Source organism: Eurytemora carolleeae, unplaced genomic scaffold, assembly GCF_000591075.1.
Source record: "Eurytemora carolleeae unplaced genomic scaffold, Eaff_2.0 scaffold152, whole genome shotgun sequence".
NCBI classification, from domain to species: domain Eukaryota; kingdom Metazoa; phylum Arthropoda; class Copepoda; order Calanoida; family Temoridae; genus Eurytemora; species Eurytemora carolleeae.
This window is the reverse complement of record NW_019396057.1, coordinates 345164-362262: the sequence shown is the minus strand read 5'-3', so window position 1 is coordinate 362262 and position 17099 is coordinate 345164. Positions and strand designations below refer to the sequence as shown.

At 32.1% G+C, this 17099-nt stretch overlaps 1 protein-coding gene across 1 annotated transcript; it reads left to right on the top strand.

The window, feature by feature from the left end:
• Positions 1–9212: 9212 nt before the first annotated feature.
• On the top strand, positions 9213–16778 carry LOC111707479 (uncharacterized). Its single transcript, XM_023480591.1, has 7 exons — positions 9213–9293; positions 12745–12835; positions 13258–13490; positions 13856–13924; positions 14361–14522; positions 15400–15488; positions 16434–16778. Exons 1-7 carry the CDS (start codon positions 9234–9236, stop codon positions 16471–16473), a joined length of 744 nt encoding a protein of 247 aa, XP_023336359.1. The 5' UTR covers positions 9213–9233; the 3' UTR covers positions 16474–16778.
• The last annotated feature ends 321 nt before the right edge of the window (positions 16779–17099 follow it).

Here is a 17099-nt window from a genome sequence, read left to right as displayed (position 1 = left end):
GTTATTGATATACAAGGGGTTTTACAATTTTCAGCTTTATAGTCTGCATAAACAATATAAACAATCTATTCTAACAATCTAGGGTCTGATGGTAACGGGTAAGTTTACTCAGATAGAAGAATTAGAATAAGATCAACAGGTCCTTTGGTAATTATACTCTATAAGAACGGAGAGAGATCAACAGGTCTCCGGAGAAACCTCGTTCTACTAAACCAGGACCCGGAGTAAGGATTGGTTTGAACTGAGAGACCGGGATCCTCGGATCGCAGAATCCTCTTTGGTTATAGCAAAACCGTTCTACTTCTCTCTTTATCTCTCTCTATCTCTCTAGTTCTCTCTTCTTAATTTTTAGCTCTGTTTTTCTATGGCACAGAGAATGGGAAAATCTCTGGCATCCTTATAAACCTCCCCTGTTTTCTGAAATTTATAATTGCAAATCCGTCTTTTAACTCTCTGAATGTAAGCGTAATTTCAAGTCACCCTCCATTGATAGAGTTGCACGTTCACAAAGTTTACCCTAACAAGTGTTGTCGTCTGCCACATTACTTTGTAAATTAGTAAACAATACCTTTAAAATGCAAACTCTATAATTTTCTTAGAAAACTATCAAAGGGAGTGTTGCAGGGGTCCATATAATTCCCAAAATAGCTTATTTTCTCGATCCCAAACTTTACCACCAATTGTAAAAAAAATGCCCTCAATTAAAAAAAACATTTTCAAATTCCACTGACCACTAACACATTTGCCCCCATTCCCCCCAATTTGAAAAAAATGCCCCCAATTAAAAAAACATTTTCAAATTCCACGAACACATTTGCCCCAAATTGGGAAAAAAATTGCCCCCAATTGTAAAAAATGCCTCTAATTAAAAAAACATTTTTATATTCCACTAATACATTTGCCCTCAATTTAAAAAAATGACCCCAATTAAATAAAAATGCCCCCAATTTTTTTTTAAATTATCATTTTAAAAAAATTTGCCCCCATTTCTTTCAAATTTGTCAATCCCAAATGGGATTGAAAAAGGAATTATGTGGACCCCTGGAGTGTTGGCGTAATTTCAAGTGATCTTCAAATATGAAATGCCACGTCTAATTTACAACGGTACCCATGCTTAGTCTGATCAAATATTTATTAGATGTACAGTGTCGGAATTTTATGAATTTAAGCCGCGTCTCAAATCCCCCGAAAACCGGTTTCAATTTGAGTACCGGGTTAAATCTTGAAAAATTGAATACAATTTTAAGTAAAACCAACCCTAATTGGCCTCATGATATGTTTTTAGAACCTGATTGTTATAATTTTGGTTTCCAACAAAAGTGGCTCCTGCTTCAACCCTTTTAATCTAGAGAAAAACGACGTTATCTTCCACATTATGGAACAGATTAAGATTTCTAGGGTACCCTTGTGAATCGGACATTCCTCTCTATAAATGGAGGGTCACTTAAAATTACGAGAACAGTCCCTTTAAAAATATCTATTTACAGAACACAAACCCCTTGAAATAATTTCTTCAAACAGTGATAACCAGAAAAATCTGGAATAGGAAGTCGACTTTTGGACTCAAGTTATGACGTTAAATAGACCGATGAGGCAGAGCAAGTGTGCAGTGTAAATTGACGCCTTCCACTTGATAATTTTTAATTTCTAAATTGTAGCCTCTGAAGAGACTACCATAATGCAGCATCTTTTTAAACTGGAAAATCTAGAAAATTCTGTCAAATCAATTCTTTCACCTTTTTCTGGGTTTACTAGACCTAGTATATTGTGGTATACCAAACATGACAAAACATTTTATGAATGAAAAATATATGATAAATATTACATACATTGAGTCAAAGTGATTAGATGTAAGGTGGGGGATATGGTTTGCGCACTTTGCTGTGACCTGTTAGGACTGCTTAGGTACTGGTTTATGATAAATTAACAACAGTCAGGCTTTCTTTACTCTGCCCAGGAAAATTCCTTTGTTTACATTTTTTGACAATATTAGCTCCCAACTGTCCTATAACGTCCGGTACTCACCTTTCTTATACTCACATTGCCAGGAGTAAAGAACTTGTATACAGAGACACCATCACCATCAATCTCTGTCCAGCTATGTTCTTCTAACCTTTACATAACCTAGAGTAGTATAAAAAGAAGCATATCTATCAGAGGAACCTTACTTTTGGACGCTTTTAGGGCCAATATTCTATGCTATAAGTATGGGTTTCAATCGGAATTATGAATGTTTTACTTGCGCCTTTGGTTTCAGGAAATGTTTTTGCAGGCGGATTTGTATGAAATACAGGCATAGACTGTTGACGAATTTTGACGTAAACCTCTGTAAATGGTCTGTTGATTAAGGCACCCATATAAACTTTTGACAGGAGCAAACATTTGGGAAATATTCAAATTTTTTATCTAAAGAATGTAAATTTTCAATTGCAGAGGAAAATATTAAAATATTGTTGTGAATCGTATGAGTAATATTTTAAACACCAACAGTTACTGCAAATACGATATAACAAGATACATTTTTCTTTTTTTTAAATTCTTTAAATTTTTAAAAACATTTCGTTTAAGATAAAGGTACACTAATCACATTAAATTTTACCGTATATAGTTACAATTATTATGTGTAAACATAGGTCTAATTGCACGACTTGTGCACAAATGCTTTAAATTCCAGGAAAGTAAATCCAATTTCGTTATATCCAACTAAAAATACTTTTATCGCCGATTTTTTATTTCTTCTCGTTGTGCGTTTGAATAATGAAAAAAACTTTGTAGAATTTTTAACAACCCCTGAGGCGGCCATCTCAACTGNACATTTTTAAAAATATAAGTATTAATTTTCATTTAAAACTTATAAAACATTAATATTTTATCTTTTAAATCATTAAAATATTCCAAAGTGGTCGTAAACATTTATGCGTGGGATAAAATTTGCCCTGATTCAGGCTTAAAATTAGATTTGATTTGCCTATTTATATTACAAAAGATAATAAAAGGGCAAATAGATTCTAGTACAATAGATGGCAACGTAGAATTTGTACACTCTCAGAACAGCTGTATTCTTACGTCACATATGTGTCAACTCAGTTTTTGTGTCTGACAAATTATTAATAATAGTGATAATTTAGAATAAAGTGCTTAAATCTTAAAGTAAAATAAGTGCAATTTTATGTGTTCTTTATTTACTGTGTTTACACTTTTTTATTTAATCTAGGAAAACATGTCAAATAATGCTATATTTGACACTTGTGACGTCGTGTATAATTGGTCCATTTCTCTGTTGCCACCTATTGTTCTTGATAATCTATTTGATAGAAGGGCATTTAAAAATAAACCGTGATTTTCATTATTTCAAAAAATATTGAAAACATATGTAAGAAATACAATGAGTAATCATTAATTAAATTTTTACTGTTATTTATTTGCATCGAAAGAATTGATAAAATGTCGATTTCTTAACCTACTAATAATTGAATGTTGCAGATATTTATAAGTTTTTTAAATAATTAATTAAATGAAGCTCTTAAAACCGGTCCCTTTCCGCATTTTCTATGATTTTTTATTTATTTTTACAGTTACTGAGATTTAGGTATAGAGTCAACCCCTAAATGAGCCACTACATCGAAAGAATTCGTCAAATGTCGTCTTGACAATTTTGCAATACTTTTAATACATATTTATGTAAATCTCAGTATTTGCGAAAATAAATAAATAGCCATGAGTATACGGGAACAGTTTTAAAGAGCTCCATATAATCATTTTATTAAAAAACTAAATATCTGCAACATTCCATTATCAGAAAGTGAAGAATACGACATTTGATAAATTCTTTCGATGTATGAAAAATAGTCACGACACTTTTCCCGATGACAAGGTGTAAGATAACACTTTTTTCATGTAAATTTTGTGTCACTTGTGTTAGTGTACGGGTGCATACTTGCCCTCATCGTCGCAGTTCTCAGTATCTAGTCTGTTTTAGTCACCGAGCTCGGCCTATTTTCTGCTTTTGATATATGTATATCAATGTCTTGGAAAAATCAAAACTTTGACATTCTGTAATTGACCTGTAAACAATTATTTTCTTCATTAAAAAAGAAATGATATATCCTTGATCTACTCAATATTAATTTATTATTTATAAAATCATAAATATAAAATAAATACATGTTTTCTTGTAAATACATGAATACATTTTCCTAGCGAGGATTTTTTATTAAAATAGGGATTTAGAATAATAAAATATATTTACGAATATTTTGGAGTATTTATATTAGCATTTAGGAATATTTTGGAGTATTTATGTTGACATTTTTGAATATTTTGGAGTATTTATATTAGCATTTAGGAATATTTTGGAGTGTTTATGTTGACATTTAGGAATATTTTGGAGTATTTATATAAGCATTTAGGAATATTTTGGAGTATTTGTATTAGCATTTAGGAATATTTTGGAGTATTTATATAAGCATTTAGGAATATTTTGGGGTATTTATATTAGCATTTAGGAATATTTTGGATAGGAATATTTTGGAGTATTTATATAAGCATTTAGGAATATTTTAAAGTTTTTATATTAGCATTTAGGAATATTTTGGAGTATTTTTGACCTAGAATATTCTTGGTTTTCCAGGAAAAATGCGACGTCATGCTCGTTTAGTTCACACTGTACTCTAGCGTACACTTCAGGTTTCAACTTTTTACACAAAATTTATGAGATATACGCACTGACTTTTCTGTCCTCGATGATCAATCGTCAAAAGTTTCGAGGGTATCGTTGTGAATCAGGGACGACCCACTTTAAAAGGTAAATCAGTTTAAATTAAGTTTCTTTTATAATTTGAAATCAGTTAGAAATATTGGGAATATTTTCAAGTTATAAGAAGTGATTAGGACCACTTAACAAAGAATTTGAAGTATTTGGGAGTATGTAACAAACACTTAATAGTGATCAGAAGCACATGTAAGGTAAAGAATAAACTGTTGAAGAATTTACATCTATTCACCCTGCAGTCAAATTCGAACTAATACATTGTAAAACATAAAATAAAACAATTTAGAATGAAAGTTTGGATTTTAGGTGGGCCTCCAGAGTTGGTTTGGAAACTTTAGTCTGAGTTGAAGTGGGAAATATATTTATAAAAAATATTAAGAAGTTTCTCGATTGTAGACAAGTTAGAGAAGAGGGGGGGGGGGGAGTGGAACCCAACTGCCAATACCACATATCTCTCTCAACATAAAATATGCTCATTCTAGTGAGAAAAAACGTAACGGAACAAATGCTAAAAACCAAAGAAATTGGAGTTCCGATTTTATTCCTTAGCTGCGATATGTTTACAATAAAGTTATTTTGAATATTTGGGCTCAAAATATAAGATACATCATTATTTAAACTGCATAAATGTATTAAATTTAAGTGTAGAAGCTTGCTGCAGATACAGAAATTAGGAGAAGAGTGTTGTATATTAGGAGAAGAGTGTTGTATATTAGAAGTGTTTTATATTAAATATTGGATGTGGGGGGGCCTGAATAATAGGTGTTGAGTCTTTGTTATTAGCTTCTGAGAGTTGGATATTAAGTTTTGTTTATTGGATATCATTAATCATCATATAAGGTGTTTGAGTACTAATTACTAAATGAGTTTAACCTAAGGTTGAGTGTCGCATTGAAAAAACTCTAACCTGAGAACATAAGCATATTCTGCCAGTAGAGTTTCATTAATAATTCTCCACTTGTGTTTCGCCTTCTTGAAGTGAGGATCGGGGAACAGGAAAAACATTTTCGTGAGTTGACCCTTGCGGAAAAAGTTTGGAAGATATTTCATCGCGTTACTCCGGATACAGGCAACATTAGTAAACTCTCCAGGTTTCTGTAATCTCAGAGCTGATATCCTGTCCCGTACATAATCTGATACCTAGAGAACATTTTTATATCAATATCAAACTAGAAAGAAATTGATTAAATATGTTTTTGTTTTTTTTCGTTAAAAATGTATTCAAAAATTCACATTTGATATTTATGTAGAAACAATTCAACATCAACTGGAAAAATATTTTATATATTTAGAAAAGTAAATATCTATATGTTTAGCTGAGGAATACCAAGGTTAAATTATAATATTAAACAGTTCCTTTGTAACATCAAGATCTGACAATCATTCTTGCAAAGTTAAAAAAATTTTGGGGGTAAAAACCTGAAATTTGTATCTGATAAATAAACTTCTGATTGAATTTACTTCCCTTTGAACTGTTGCTTAATCTTTAAGCATTTTCTCTGCGATAAAACAATATTAAACAATTTGTGGAATAATTTTTTTTACGTGATTTTTTCAAATTTTACGAAAATCAAAAATTGTTGTAGACATTTTTTTGCAATTCTGAGCATCCATAAACCTTCCCCAGGGTCCGATGTCAGACCTAGAGATTGAGAACATTTTCAGGTATAAAACAGGGGTTAATAGTGAGTAATCTAGTTTTACAATCGACATTTCTTTTGAAAAACTCCCTCCCTCGCCCCTTTTACAAAATTATATAGAAAATGCTATTTTTACGCAATATATATATATTTTTATATTTAGTTAATGAATAACAGAGCAGGGAAGATAACACTAAGCTTTCTACCAGTTGAGAAAACTATACGGGTAGAAACAAGCCTTTACAGCATTGTAGGATGTAGGATAATATATCAGGACTGTTATTGTTTAGGTTGTCATCAAAATATGAATTAAGGAACATAAAAACATGAATTAATGGATTATTGGACATCAAAATATGAATTAATGGATTATTGGACATCAAAACATGAATTAATGGATTATTGGATATCAAAACATGAATTAATGGATTATTGGACATCAAAACATGAATTAAGGAACATAAAAACATGAATTAATGGATTATTGGACATCAAAATATGAATTAATGGACTATTGGACATCAAAACATGAATTAATGGATTATTGGATATCAAAACATGAATTAATGAATTATTGGACATCAAAACATGAATTAATGGATTATTGGACATCAAAATATGAATTAAGGAACATAAAAACATGAATTAATGGATTAATGGACATTAAAATATGAATTAATGGATTAATGGACATCAAAACATGAATCAATGGATTATTGGACATCAAAACATGAATTAATGGATTATTGGACATCAAAATATGAATTAAGGAACATCAAAACATGAATTAATGGATTATTGGACATCAAAATATGCATTAAGGAACATCAAAACATGAATTAATGGATTATTGGACATCAAAATATGAATTAATGAATTAATAGACATCAACATTGTTTTTATCTTCGATATTCAAATCTTTTTCTAGGAGAAAATATGATGAGCTGTTTAAATTATGCAGGTCGATTGCTATGAGGGAGTCAACTAGAAATTTAATCAGTTTCGGTCATATTTGATAAATTAAAACCAGAGCATTTTTATATCTATAAAGTTTTAAATTACATCTTCGGAAAGGATCTAATGGCTTGCTTCAAACTGTAATTTACAAATCTTTTTTCTTTACAGCCTGATTTCAAAGACCTTTAATATTTCAATCTATAATTTTTCCATATGATGTATAGTCAAATTATGATCAAAGGCCACACTATCAGGTTTAAAAGATATAGAAATTAGAAAATTAATATTTATATTTTTCATTTTTTGGTAAATTGTGAAAATCTTATTTTATTTGGTGTTTATTTATGCTTTGATATTGTTTAATACTAAAATGTTTATTATATGTATTTACATTTTATATTGTAAATGGAGAACGCTTATTTTGATTTCTCGTAAAATTGATTTAATGATCTCTTTTCACGGGAGGAAAAAGGCGAACACCTTTTTAAAAATATTTTTCTTTTTGGACATTATTTTCAAACTTTATCTTTTGTTAGTAATGATTCATAATATTATTTTCAGTATTTTGATTAAATAAGTAGAAAAATCAAATACTTCAAAGTTTTTAATTAATTTTGAAAAAAACGGCGGCCGCAGAATGTGAACCGGAAGTGAGTTAAAAGTTCCGCCCTGTCGATTCAATTTCCGGAAATAGTAGATGATAGGATACCTCATCTAACAAGTAACCACCCACTTATACAGTTAAATATACACAATTTGTTAAAAGTCCAAAAAAAATCTAAAAAAAGCTTCCTGAAACTAAAGTTCTGCTATTGTCAAGTGATTTAAATCAAAATGTCTTTTTCAAAAAAAAAGATGATAATTTGAAGTGATAAATAAAGATATTAGTAGACTTTTACTTATCACATAAAGACTTTATCCTATAAAAAGTGATTTTCTAAAAAAGAATATTTGGGACTTCAGTAACTTCTTAGATTCTAAAATGAAATGGTTGCAATGGGGTGAAATCGTGCACTCGTCACGTGCTTAAAGCAACTACGTGAAATAAAATAATGAACTTAATTTAATTGAAAGAATTAATTTCAGATCCATCAATTCAAAAGTTATACCAGAGTCCGAATTTAATGAATATGAGCCGAAATCTCGGTTCCAATTGACCGCCGGCTTAAATCTTGAAACATCCAACACAATTCTAAGTGGAACCAACATATTTGAGCCACGTCTCAACTTTAAACCGCGGCTCAAATTCTTTAAATTCAACCTCAGTTCTGGTTCATAAAGGATATAAAGGATAAAAGTTGTCTATACGTAACCAACCTCTTTTGTCAAAATGAGAAAAATTAAAATTGTTACTTTTCATCAAAAAAAGATTCTATGAAAACATTGAAATTGAACATCAAAATACAAAGGAATTGAGTCTTTTTCACATACTCTGATTTTCTAATCACTATATCTTTGAAACCAAATGTTGCAGGCCTTAGATATTTCAAACTATGAATTATGTTAGATCATATAATCTGAGCTTGAAATATCAAAGGTTTACAACATCGGGTTCTAAAGATATTGAGGTTTAAATATTTGATTTTGTTCCAAAGACTCAATTCCTTTTACAATAACACTTAATTGTATAATTAATACAAACCTTTAAAAATATTATCACAATATATATAAAGTTGTAATCTCTGTTTGTCTGTTTGCTTGTCCAATCATAAACTCATGAACCCGTGACTAATTGGCCTCAAATTTAAATATGATGAGAAAATTTTAATTTCATTTTTTTTTACTTTTTTAGATGGGTTTAAAGGTGTAAGTTGAGCTGGTAGATATTTAGCTAGTATTTAATATTTCAGATAAAGATTTCAAGAATGCGTTACCAAGAGGGAAGCTTCAAAAAAACTCCAAAACAAGCAATACTTTCTATACAGGTAACTCAGGGATGTAAAACAAATAAATAAAAAGAATTCTTAAAATAATTTTAAATTTTTTAATAATCCATGTAACAATGAGATAATTCTTATTCTTTTCGGATGAAAACTTTTCCTCGAATTCTACATTTCCTTTTCGGGGTAGGCTATTTCGATATTATGTACTTTCCTAAAGGGAGGCGGCAACTTTTTAAGGGTGTCTTTCTTAGCGGGAACTCCCTAAATCTGTTCTAGCTGCGATCGGCCAGCTCATTGCAGCCTTGGGTGCCTCAGAGGCCTAACATTACGCCTTAAATGTGCATTTCTTTATAAAAAGCTGGTTTTTTATTTAATCCCGCTCCTTTTATAAATAATAATAAATAATAAAAATAATTTATTGTTTTTTACAAAGGAATGTCATTTACTCTCAGACAAAATAGAATCAATGGAAATTTAAACCCTTTAAACCTGCACCCTCGGGTTTATCATTGAATCCCGATTCTTATTTGTCTGAGAGTAAATGATATATTTGAGAAGTTGCCTCAATTGGGAAAAAGCACATTTGGGAAGTTGCCAGCTAGGAAATTGTCACTTGGAAATTTGCCCTTTGGAAAAGGCCTTTGGCAAAGAACCTCACAATTCAAAGCTTTTACCACGGGGGTTCCCTTCTCTAGCTTTCTTTGTAGGTTATAGCAGTCTAAAGGAGCAGTAGCATATTCAGGGGGGGGGGGCGTAATTCCTTTGGCCCCTGAGCATACCCCCCCCCCACACTGCACACATTAATTCTTGAATTGGGACTTCATGTGGACTATGAGAAAGGAATGTGTTATTAAAGTTACAAAAAGTTTCATAATCATTTTGGGTATGGATTTTGGGTATGGATTTTGGGTATGGATTTTGGGTATGGATTTTAGGTATGGATTTTGGGTATGGATTTTGATAAAAATAACAATTTCAAAGTTGAACATATTTCCCTTTGCAACTTTACATTTGAGAAAATATATAGTTTTCAGATAAACGACTGATTTTTTTTTTCGTACGCGGAGCTTTGTTGTTTTTCTTAAACCCGACGTACGTATAACGACTCCACGACCTCGTTTGATTTCAAAAACCTTCCAAGTTTCTTAAAATATGACATTTTTAAACTACTCCCGTCAAATAATGCATGTTGGAAGCATTTGGAGTTAATTTTTTGATTTATTAATAAATAAAATAGGCAATCTTAATCATTAAACAAGATTACTCAAAGGATTTCAGCCTTTGTTACAAACTCTGATTTTTTAATCCCTGTACATTTGCAACGCAAAAGGGTTACAACATCAGATTGCAAAATATATGGTTTCTGTGGCAAAGACTCAATTCGTTTCTATTCCAAACTTTCGGCAATTTTATAAGGGTACGGTTCATTCTCTCTTAGTAAAACTTTGATTAAATTAATCTAGATTAAATCTATTTAAGGATTTGATTCAAATAAAAATGTCTGCTTCATAAATATGTTGGTACCGTGGACATGCAGTTTATATGGCTACCAACAAATATTAGTACTAAGGACATTGAGGAGAATTGAATAGAAGGAGAGGGCGATAGGGTTTCCGTACACTTTGCTGTGACGTTTTTGGACTGCTGAAGAACTAGTTTTTGCGCAACAACAATAACAAAGGCAGCCAATCTAATGTAAACAAACATGAGTTAGTTTACGGTGAATCTTCATCTAACGCACCAGAGATGCCAGATGTCTGTTTATCATTTGTGTTATTGTTTACAATCTTTATTATTGTTGTTACGCAAAAACTAGTTCTTCAGCAGTCCAAAAACATCACAGCAAAGTGTACGGAAACCCTATCGCCCCCTCCTGGACATGAAGTTTATATCCAGGGTTACCAACAAATATTGGTACCGTGGACATGAAGTTTATTTACAGGGTTACCAACAAATATTGGTACCAAGGACATGAAGTTTATATCCAGGGTTACCAACAAATATTGGTACCATGGACATGAAGTTTATATCCAGGGTTACCAACAAATATTGGTACCATGGACATGAAGTTTATATACAGAGTTACCGACAAATATTGGTGATGTTAAGTACTTTCCCAAAGGATTTTTCCCAAGTGGCAACTTCCCAAGGATATTTTCCCAAGTGGCAACTTCACAAATGAGCAATTTCTCAAGCAGCAACTTCCCAAGTGTATCCTAGCCGCAGAGTTCGGCCCCACAATGCAGCCTGCGGCGGTTGGGAGGGCCTAACCTAGCCTTTGGGAAGTTGCCGCATGGGACATTGCACATTTGGTAAATTGTCACTTAGGAAAATGCCTTTGGCAAAGTACCTTAAACCATATTTGTACCATGGATATGAAGTTTATATACAGTGTTACCAACAAATGACAATCTGAAAATCTTTCAATTTAACATAGGAAAAAAACTTTTCTTTAAAATCATTTATTTTATGATTTGGTAAAAAGAGAACAAGTTTCTATGAAAGTAAGAAAAGTCGTCTCTGAAGCCACATTTTTGTGGGTTACCCTGGATCTTTTTTCCCTTAACCTTTGACAACCTGATGGTGTAAACTTTTGATATTTAAAACTTGGATTTTTTTATCTAACAGGGTTATAGGATTATACAATATACATATTTATGTATTAGAAAATTAGAGTTTGTGTTTTATCTATTCGGTACTTTAAAATTTATTTTTTAGTTTTTTATGAAGCAAGCAATTTTCATGTTTGGGCCTCTTCCTTTCTCTTTGGCTGTTTTACTGTTTTACTTTTTTAACCTATTTTTAAAATCTAATTAGACTATACATCTTTTAGATCATCGTAGGTAAATCGAATAAAAAAATAACACGAGAGTTGGATAAAGCTTTAACAAGTGTTCATTAAATATGAGATAATTAGAGGTTTCGGAAAGGTTTTGTTTTGGTATTGGTTTAATTATGGTTTGGCTTTGGTATAGGTTGGGTTTAGGATTGGTTCAGGTTTGGTTTAGGTTGGGTTTAGGTTGGGTTTAGGTTTGGTTTTGGTTTGGTTTAGATTTGGTTTAGGTTTGGTTTAGATTTGGTTTAGGTTTGGTTAAGGTTTAGTTTAGGTTTGGTTTAGGTTTGGTCCAGTTCATAAAAGTTTTTGTTAGACAGATATGTATTTCGGCTAAAAATCGGTTTTACATTTTAAATGTTTGTTAAAGAAAGAGATAATTTAAAAGGTTTGGTTCAATGGTAGTTAAGGCATATTGAAAGTTTAACAGAGTATTTGTTAAGAAGACGATGAAATCATGCTCGGAGAAAGGTTTTATTTAAATATTATCCAGGTTTACCAAAGTATTTGTTAAGGAGACGATGAAATCAGACTCGGAGAAAGGTTTGCTTAATTTCCGTTCTATGTTTGAGAACTATCTTTTACAGGAGGAGATAAGGTGAGATCTGAAGGAAGGCTTGGATTATCTCCGGTCCATGTTTTAAGAACTATCTTTTACAGGAGGAGATAAGAAGAGATCTGGAGAAAGAAACTCAGCTTAAACTTGAACTAGAGCAGAGACATTCAGAGGATGACACCTATGTGGAACCAGGTAAGGGGAGGCCCCGAAGGAAGGAGGGGTTAGGAGAGGAGATAATAAAAATTGCTTTGCCTATTATTTCACAAATGCTATTTTTTAGTTTCATCTTGGGCTTTACCGTCAATTTTGTTCAGGAACTGTGTAAACCTTGGATATTTTAAACTACAAGATTGCTATTTATTTGATCTATTAGATGTCAATGTTTTAAATACCAAAGGTCTAGGGTATTTGGTTGCTAAGATATAGGGATATATGAAAATCAGACTTTGTGGCAATAACTCAGTTTCTTTCTGATGTAACAGCTTTCTCAACTCTTCAACCCGGCTCAAACATGGATAACCAGGCCAAACTTTATATTTTGTTTTAGTTTTAACTGTTATTAAGAGATCTTTTCATCCTTTCTCTCGATTAAATTATTGTTAATAATATTTTAGAGAGAGGACGGAGTAGATCTAGAAACCTTGAAACACGGGGAACTAGATCTAAATCCTCTGCTCCGGGTTCAGCTCAGATAACTAGCAGAGATCCGTCCTTAGCTCCAGGTACTAGCAGAAATCCATCCTTAGCTCCAGGTCCACCTCTACCACAGTCAACAGTTTTGTTCCAACCAACAGCATCAGCAACATCTTTATCAACACCCGGAAACAACAATGCTAATTTTAAACCGGTAAAACACCTTTTTACAAACTTTTCATCATCAAAAAACTTTTTGCGTGTATTATTCTAACTAGGCTTAAGAGTGCTTCGTACGTAGCCATTTAAGTAACAATTTTAGCTCTTAAATCTTGCTTTAAGCCGCAAATTTTCTTTCGCTAGTTTTTTGTTTACATTATTATTTTTTTATTTAAAAAATGGACAACTTTTTGCAATATTTTATATTTTGACCGACCACAAACCTTCCCTGGGTTCATGGAGTTCATGTGAGTTACCACAAAAAATATGCGTAAAAAGTTCACCTATTTAACACAATTTTAAAAAATGATATTGTTTTCACGATAATTTACGTTTTACTTTGACTTGATAAATCTTTAGGTAAAAGAACCGACCCCAGGATTTAAAAATAGATTTTTCCGAAACAAATCTCTAAACAGGGTTGGACAGGTAACAAATCTCTTAACAGGGTTGGACAGGTAACATATCTCTGAACAGGGTTGGACAGGTAACAAATCTCTGAATAGGATTGGACAGGTAACAAATCTCTGAACAGGGTTGGACAGGTAACAAATCTCTGAACAGGGTTGGACAGTTAACACATCTCTGAACAGGATTGGACAGGTAACAAATCTCTTGACAGGGTTGGACAGGTAACGGAATGGAGTCTTTGCCAGATTCTTTGCAACCCAACGTCGTAGACCTTATATATTTCAAACTATAATACTCTTAGATCAAATATTTTAAGCCTGAAATATCAAAGGCTTACACCAACAGGTTGCAAAGATATAGGGATTAGAAAATTTTGGTTTGTGGCAAAGACTCAATTCCTTTATTTATATTTTGTTAAAATATTTTAGTTTTGATCAAATGAATCCTATTTCAGAGACCGAGTATAGAAGAGTTTATTTCAAGATATTCCGTGAAACCTAGTCCTTGCTCCGGTCCAGTTAATCCTTCCTTCTCATCCTTCTCGAACCCGGAGAAGTTAAACCCAACCTCAGAAATCAGATTCACAACATTTAATGATCCTGCTCCAGTCAAAAAGGTTATAACAAAAAATTATGAACGAAGTTTTGAAGAGCATAATTTTTAAAAAACTTTTATAATTATGTTCGTAGATAGATAGATATAAAGATATATATTTCGCCTTCATCATTACAATATGAACATATAAATATATGTTTGTCTTCCTAATCACTAGGGTCCTTCTCACCACCACTTGAGATCCACACTTAGCCGATAGAACTGGGTTTAAAGTTTTATTTTAAGTTTATATTACTAATACTTATATAATTATCAATTATAATTTAATGTTACCCTGTCCAAGATACAGGGTCATCTTATTGGATCATGTTATAGCTTTAAATTGCGATTTCCAGGACTAATCAGAATAATAAAAAAGGACCAACCATTTCAAAAATTGTATATTGCTAATAAAAAGATTTGCATGTAGAAAATACTAGATTTTTTTAGTATTTTGTTCGCAATTTAGCATTAAAGCTTTGATATAATCTAATATGACATGGGACGCTCTGTATCTAAAACATCTTCTTTATAAAGTTGTAATCTCTGTTTGTCTGTTTGTTTGTTTGTCCGATCATAACTCAGTAACCTTTTGACCTTTGTCTTAATTACTTTACGACAAAGCATTGGGGATTATTGGGTTTACACGCTTGTATTAAATAAAATATATAGAATAGAATAGAATAGGATAAACACATAAAAAATTTCAACAAAATTAGTTTATAACTTTTAAGAAATCTACCGATGTCAGAGGCCAAAACTTTTAGCATGAAAAGCGCTTAGCCTCAAAGACTGAACTTAAAATCCTTCAAATTGAGGGATCAAATTTTAGGGGAACCAACTTAGCTCGTTGTTAACGTAAGAAGACAAAAGTTTTGAAATATGTTGACTGTGTTCAGGTGAATACTGGTAAGCGACCAACTGACCGGCCTGCTGACGTCATCAACCAGGAACTGAAGCAAATGTATCTGAGAGAAGCTGAACATAGGTAAATTATCATTTACACATTTGTGCAAACACAATCTAGAATCATAGTCTTAAAGAGAGTGACCTTCTAGACATGGTAGTTGAGCTGAAAGTATTGTAGAGAAAAAAGTTTAGGATTCATATTACACCAATAAAACATTTTTACGGTGTACAATTTTTTAACAAGAGCGTAAAGCCGTTTGTAATATTTCACCAGTTGTTCCAGTCAGTGCAGAAGAAAGGTTTTTTACAATTATGTAATAACCCGGTCTTATAGGTATCAAATGAATCCTATAGATTGTCTCTACAATACTACACTTTAAACTCAGCTTCCATGTATAGTACGTCACTCCTTTAAATTAAAATAATCTTTTCGATTTTAAGTAAATGGCGTCGGTTTAAAAGTTTTGTAGAGGATTTTGAGAAGTTTGTATTCTATGAAAGGGCCTGGGGTACACCTCGACCAAGTCCCCTTCTCTATTTACTAAAGCATCTCCTCATTTTTTAGATTGGGATCATCCCCAAACCTGCATATACAGTGGGGTGTCCTATGGGGGTCCAATTAACTGGGAGCCCCCAGCTAAAAAAAAACCCTCCCCCCTTGACAAATTATTCTATACGCCCCTGATCCCCCCTTCCTTTATGGTTCAGTAAAGTTTCTTTGCAAGCTGAAAGGAAGAGACAATGGGATCTTTATTTGATTTTAATGAGATATGATACCGAAGATATTACGAAGATGTTACGAAAAGTATGAGTGTCAGAGTGAATCGTTTCAGTCACTTTTCGTATTAACCTATACTTTTGCCCTGATAATTCCAAAGAGTGTTCCTTTGTTTACAATGTAGACTCCGAAAATGAAATGTCACATAAATAATGTCTATAAAGAATCCAGATAACAAGCTCCAAGTATCTCAAACTACTTTTTACTTCTAACTTTTTCTATCGTCATCTTATTTATTGATTACAGGCGGAGTTATATAACTAGACTTGGGCAGAAGAAAGAATAAAACTAGTGGACAAGTGATAAACATTTATATAAGCTTGATGTTAGGGAAATCGAATAAAGTGATAGATTTGATAAACTCACCAAACAGTGATACAATTGTCTAATGGAACGTGATGATAAATAAACAAAAACAAAAAACTGTTTTTTTTAACTAAAGGCACTGTAAACGTCATACTGATTATTTTCATTCGCGATTTCTCTCCAAAAATGACTTGCAGCACAGCAAGGGAGAAACTTACAGAAATAAACACTGTTCGAGTCAGAAAAACGATGATATCTTCTATATTTTTGATCAGATCATGGTTTCATGGGTACTATAGGGTTTCCAGCGAACGAAAACGTTCGCGAAAATATGTTAAAATTTTTTGTTCGTATTTCGCAAACTTTTTCGCGAAAAAAATATTCCGCGGAAACCATCAGTTTTGTAGCTGCAACAATTAATTGCTCAAAACTTGTGGAATTCTCTTCTCTCAGAGTTCAAAATTAGAAGTTATCATAATTAAAAATTTTCGCATTTGTTTTTTTGGCGAAACTTTCGCATTTTTTCGCGAAACAGATTAACGCAAAATTTCGTGAAAAAAGCGGGAATAAAATATTTGGGAAAAATACAAAATTTTCGCAAAACGA

Bases quoted from the DNA above. Each gene is read 5' to 3' on its own strand.
- LOC111707479 (XM_023480591.1), top strand. From the start codon at position 9,234: ATGCGTTACCAAGAGGGAAGCTTCAAAAAAACTCCAAAACAAGCAATA. The intron at 9,294-12,744 runs GTAACTCAGGGA...TATCTTTTACAG, and splicing joins AAGCAATACTTTCTATACAG to GAGGAGATAAGAAGAGATCT. The intron at 12,836-13,257 runs GTAAGGGGAGGC...ATAATATTTTAG, and splicing joins TGACACCTATGTGGAACCAG to AGAGAGGACGGAGTAGATCT.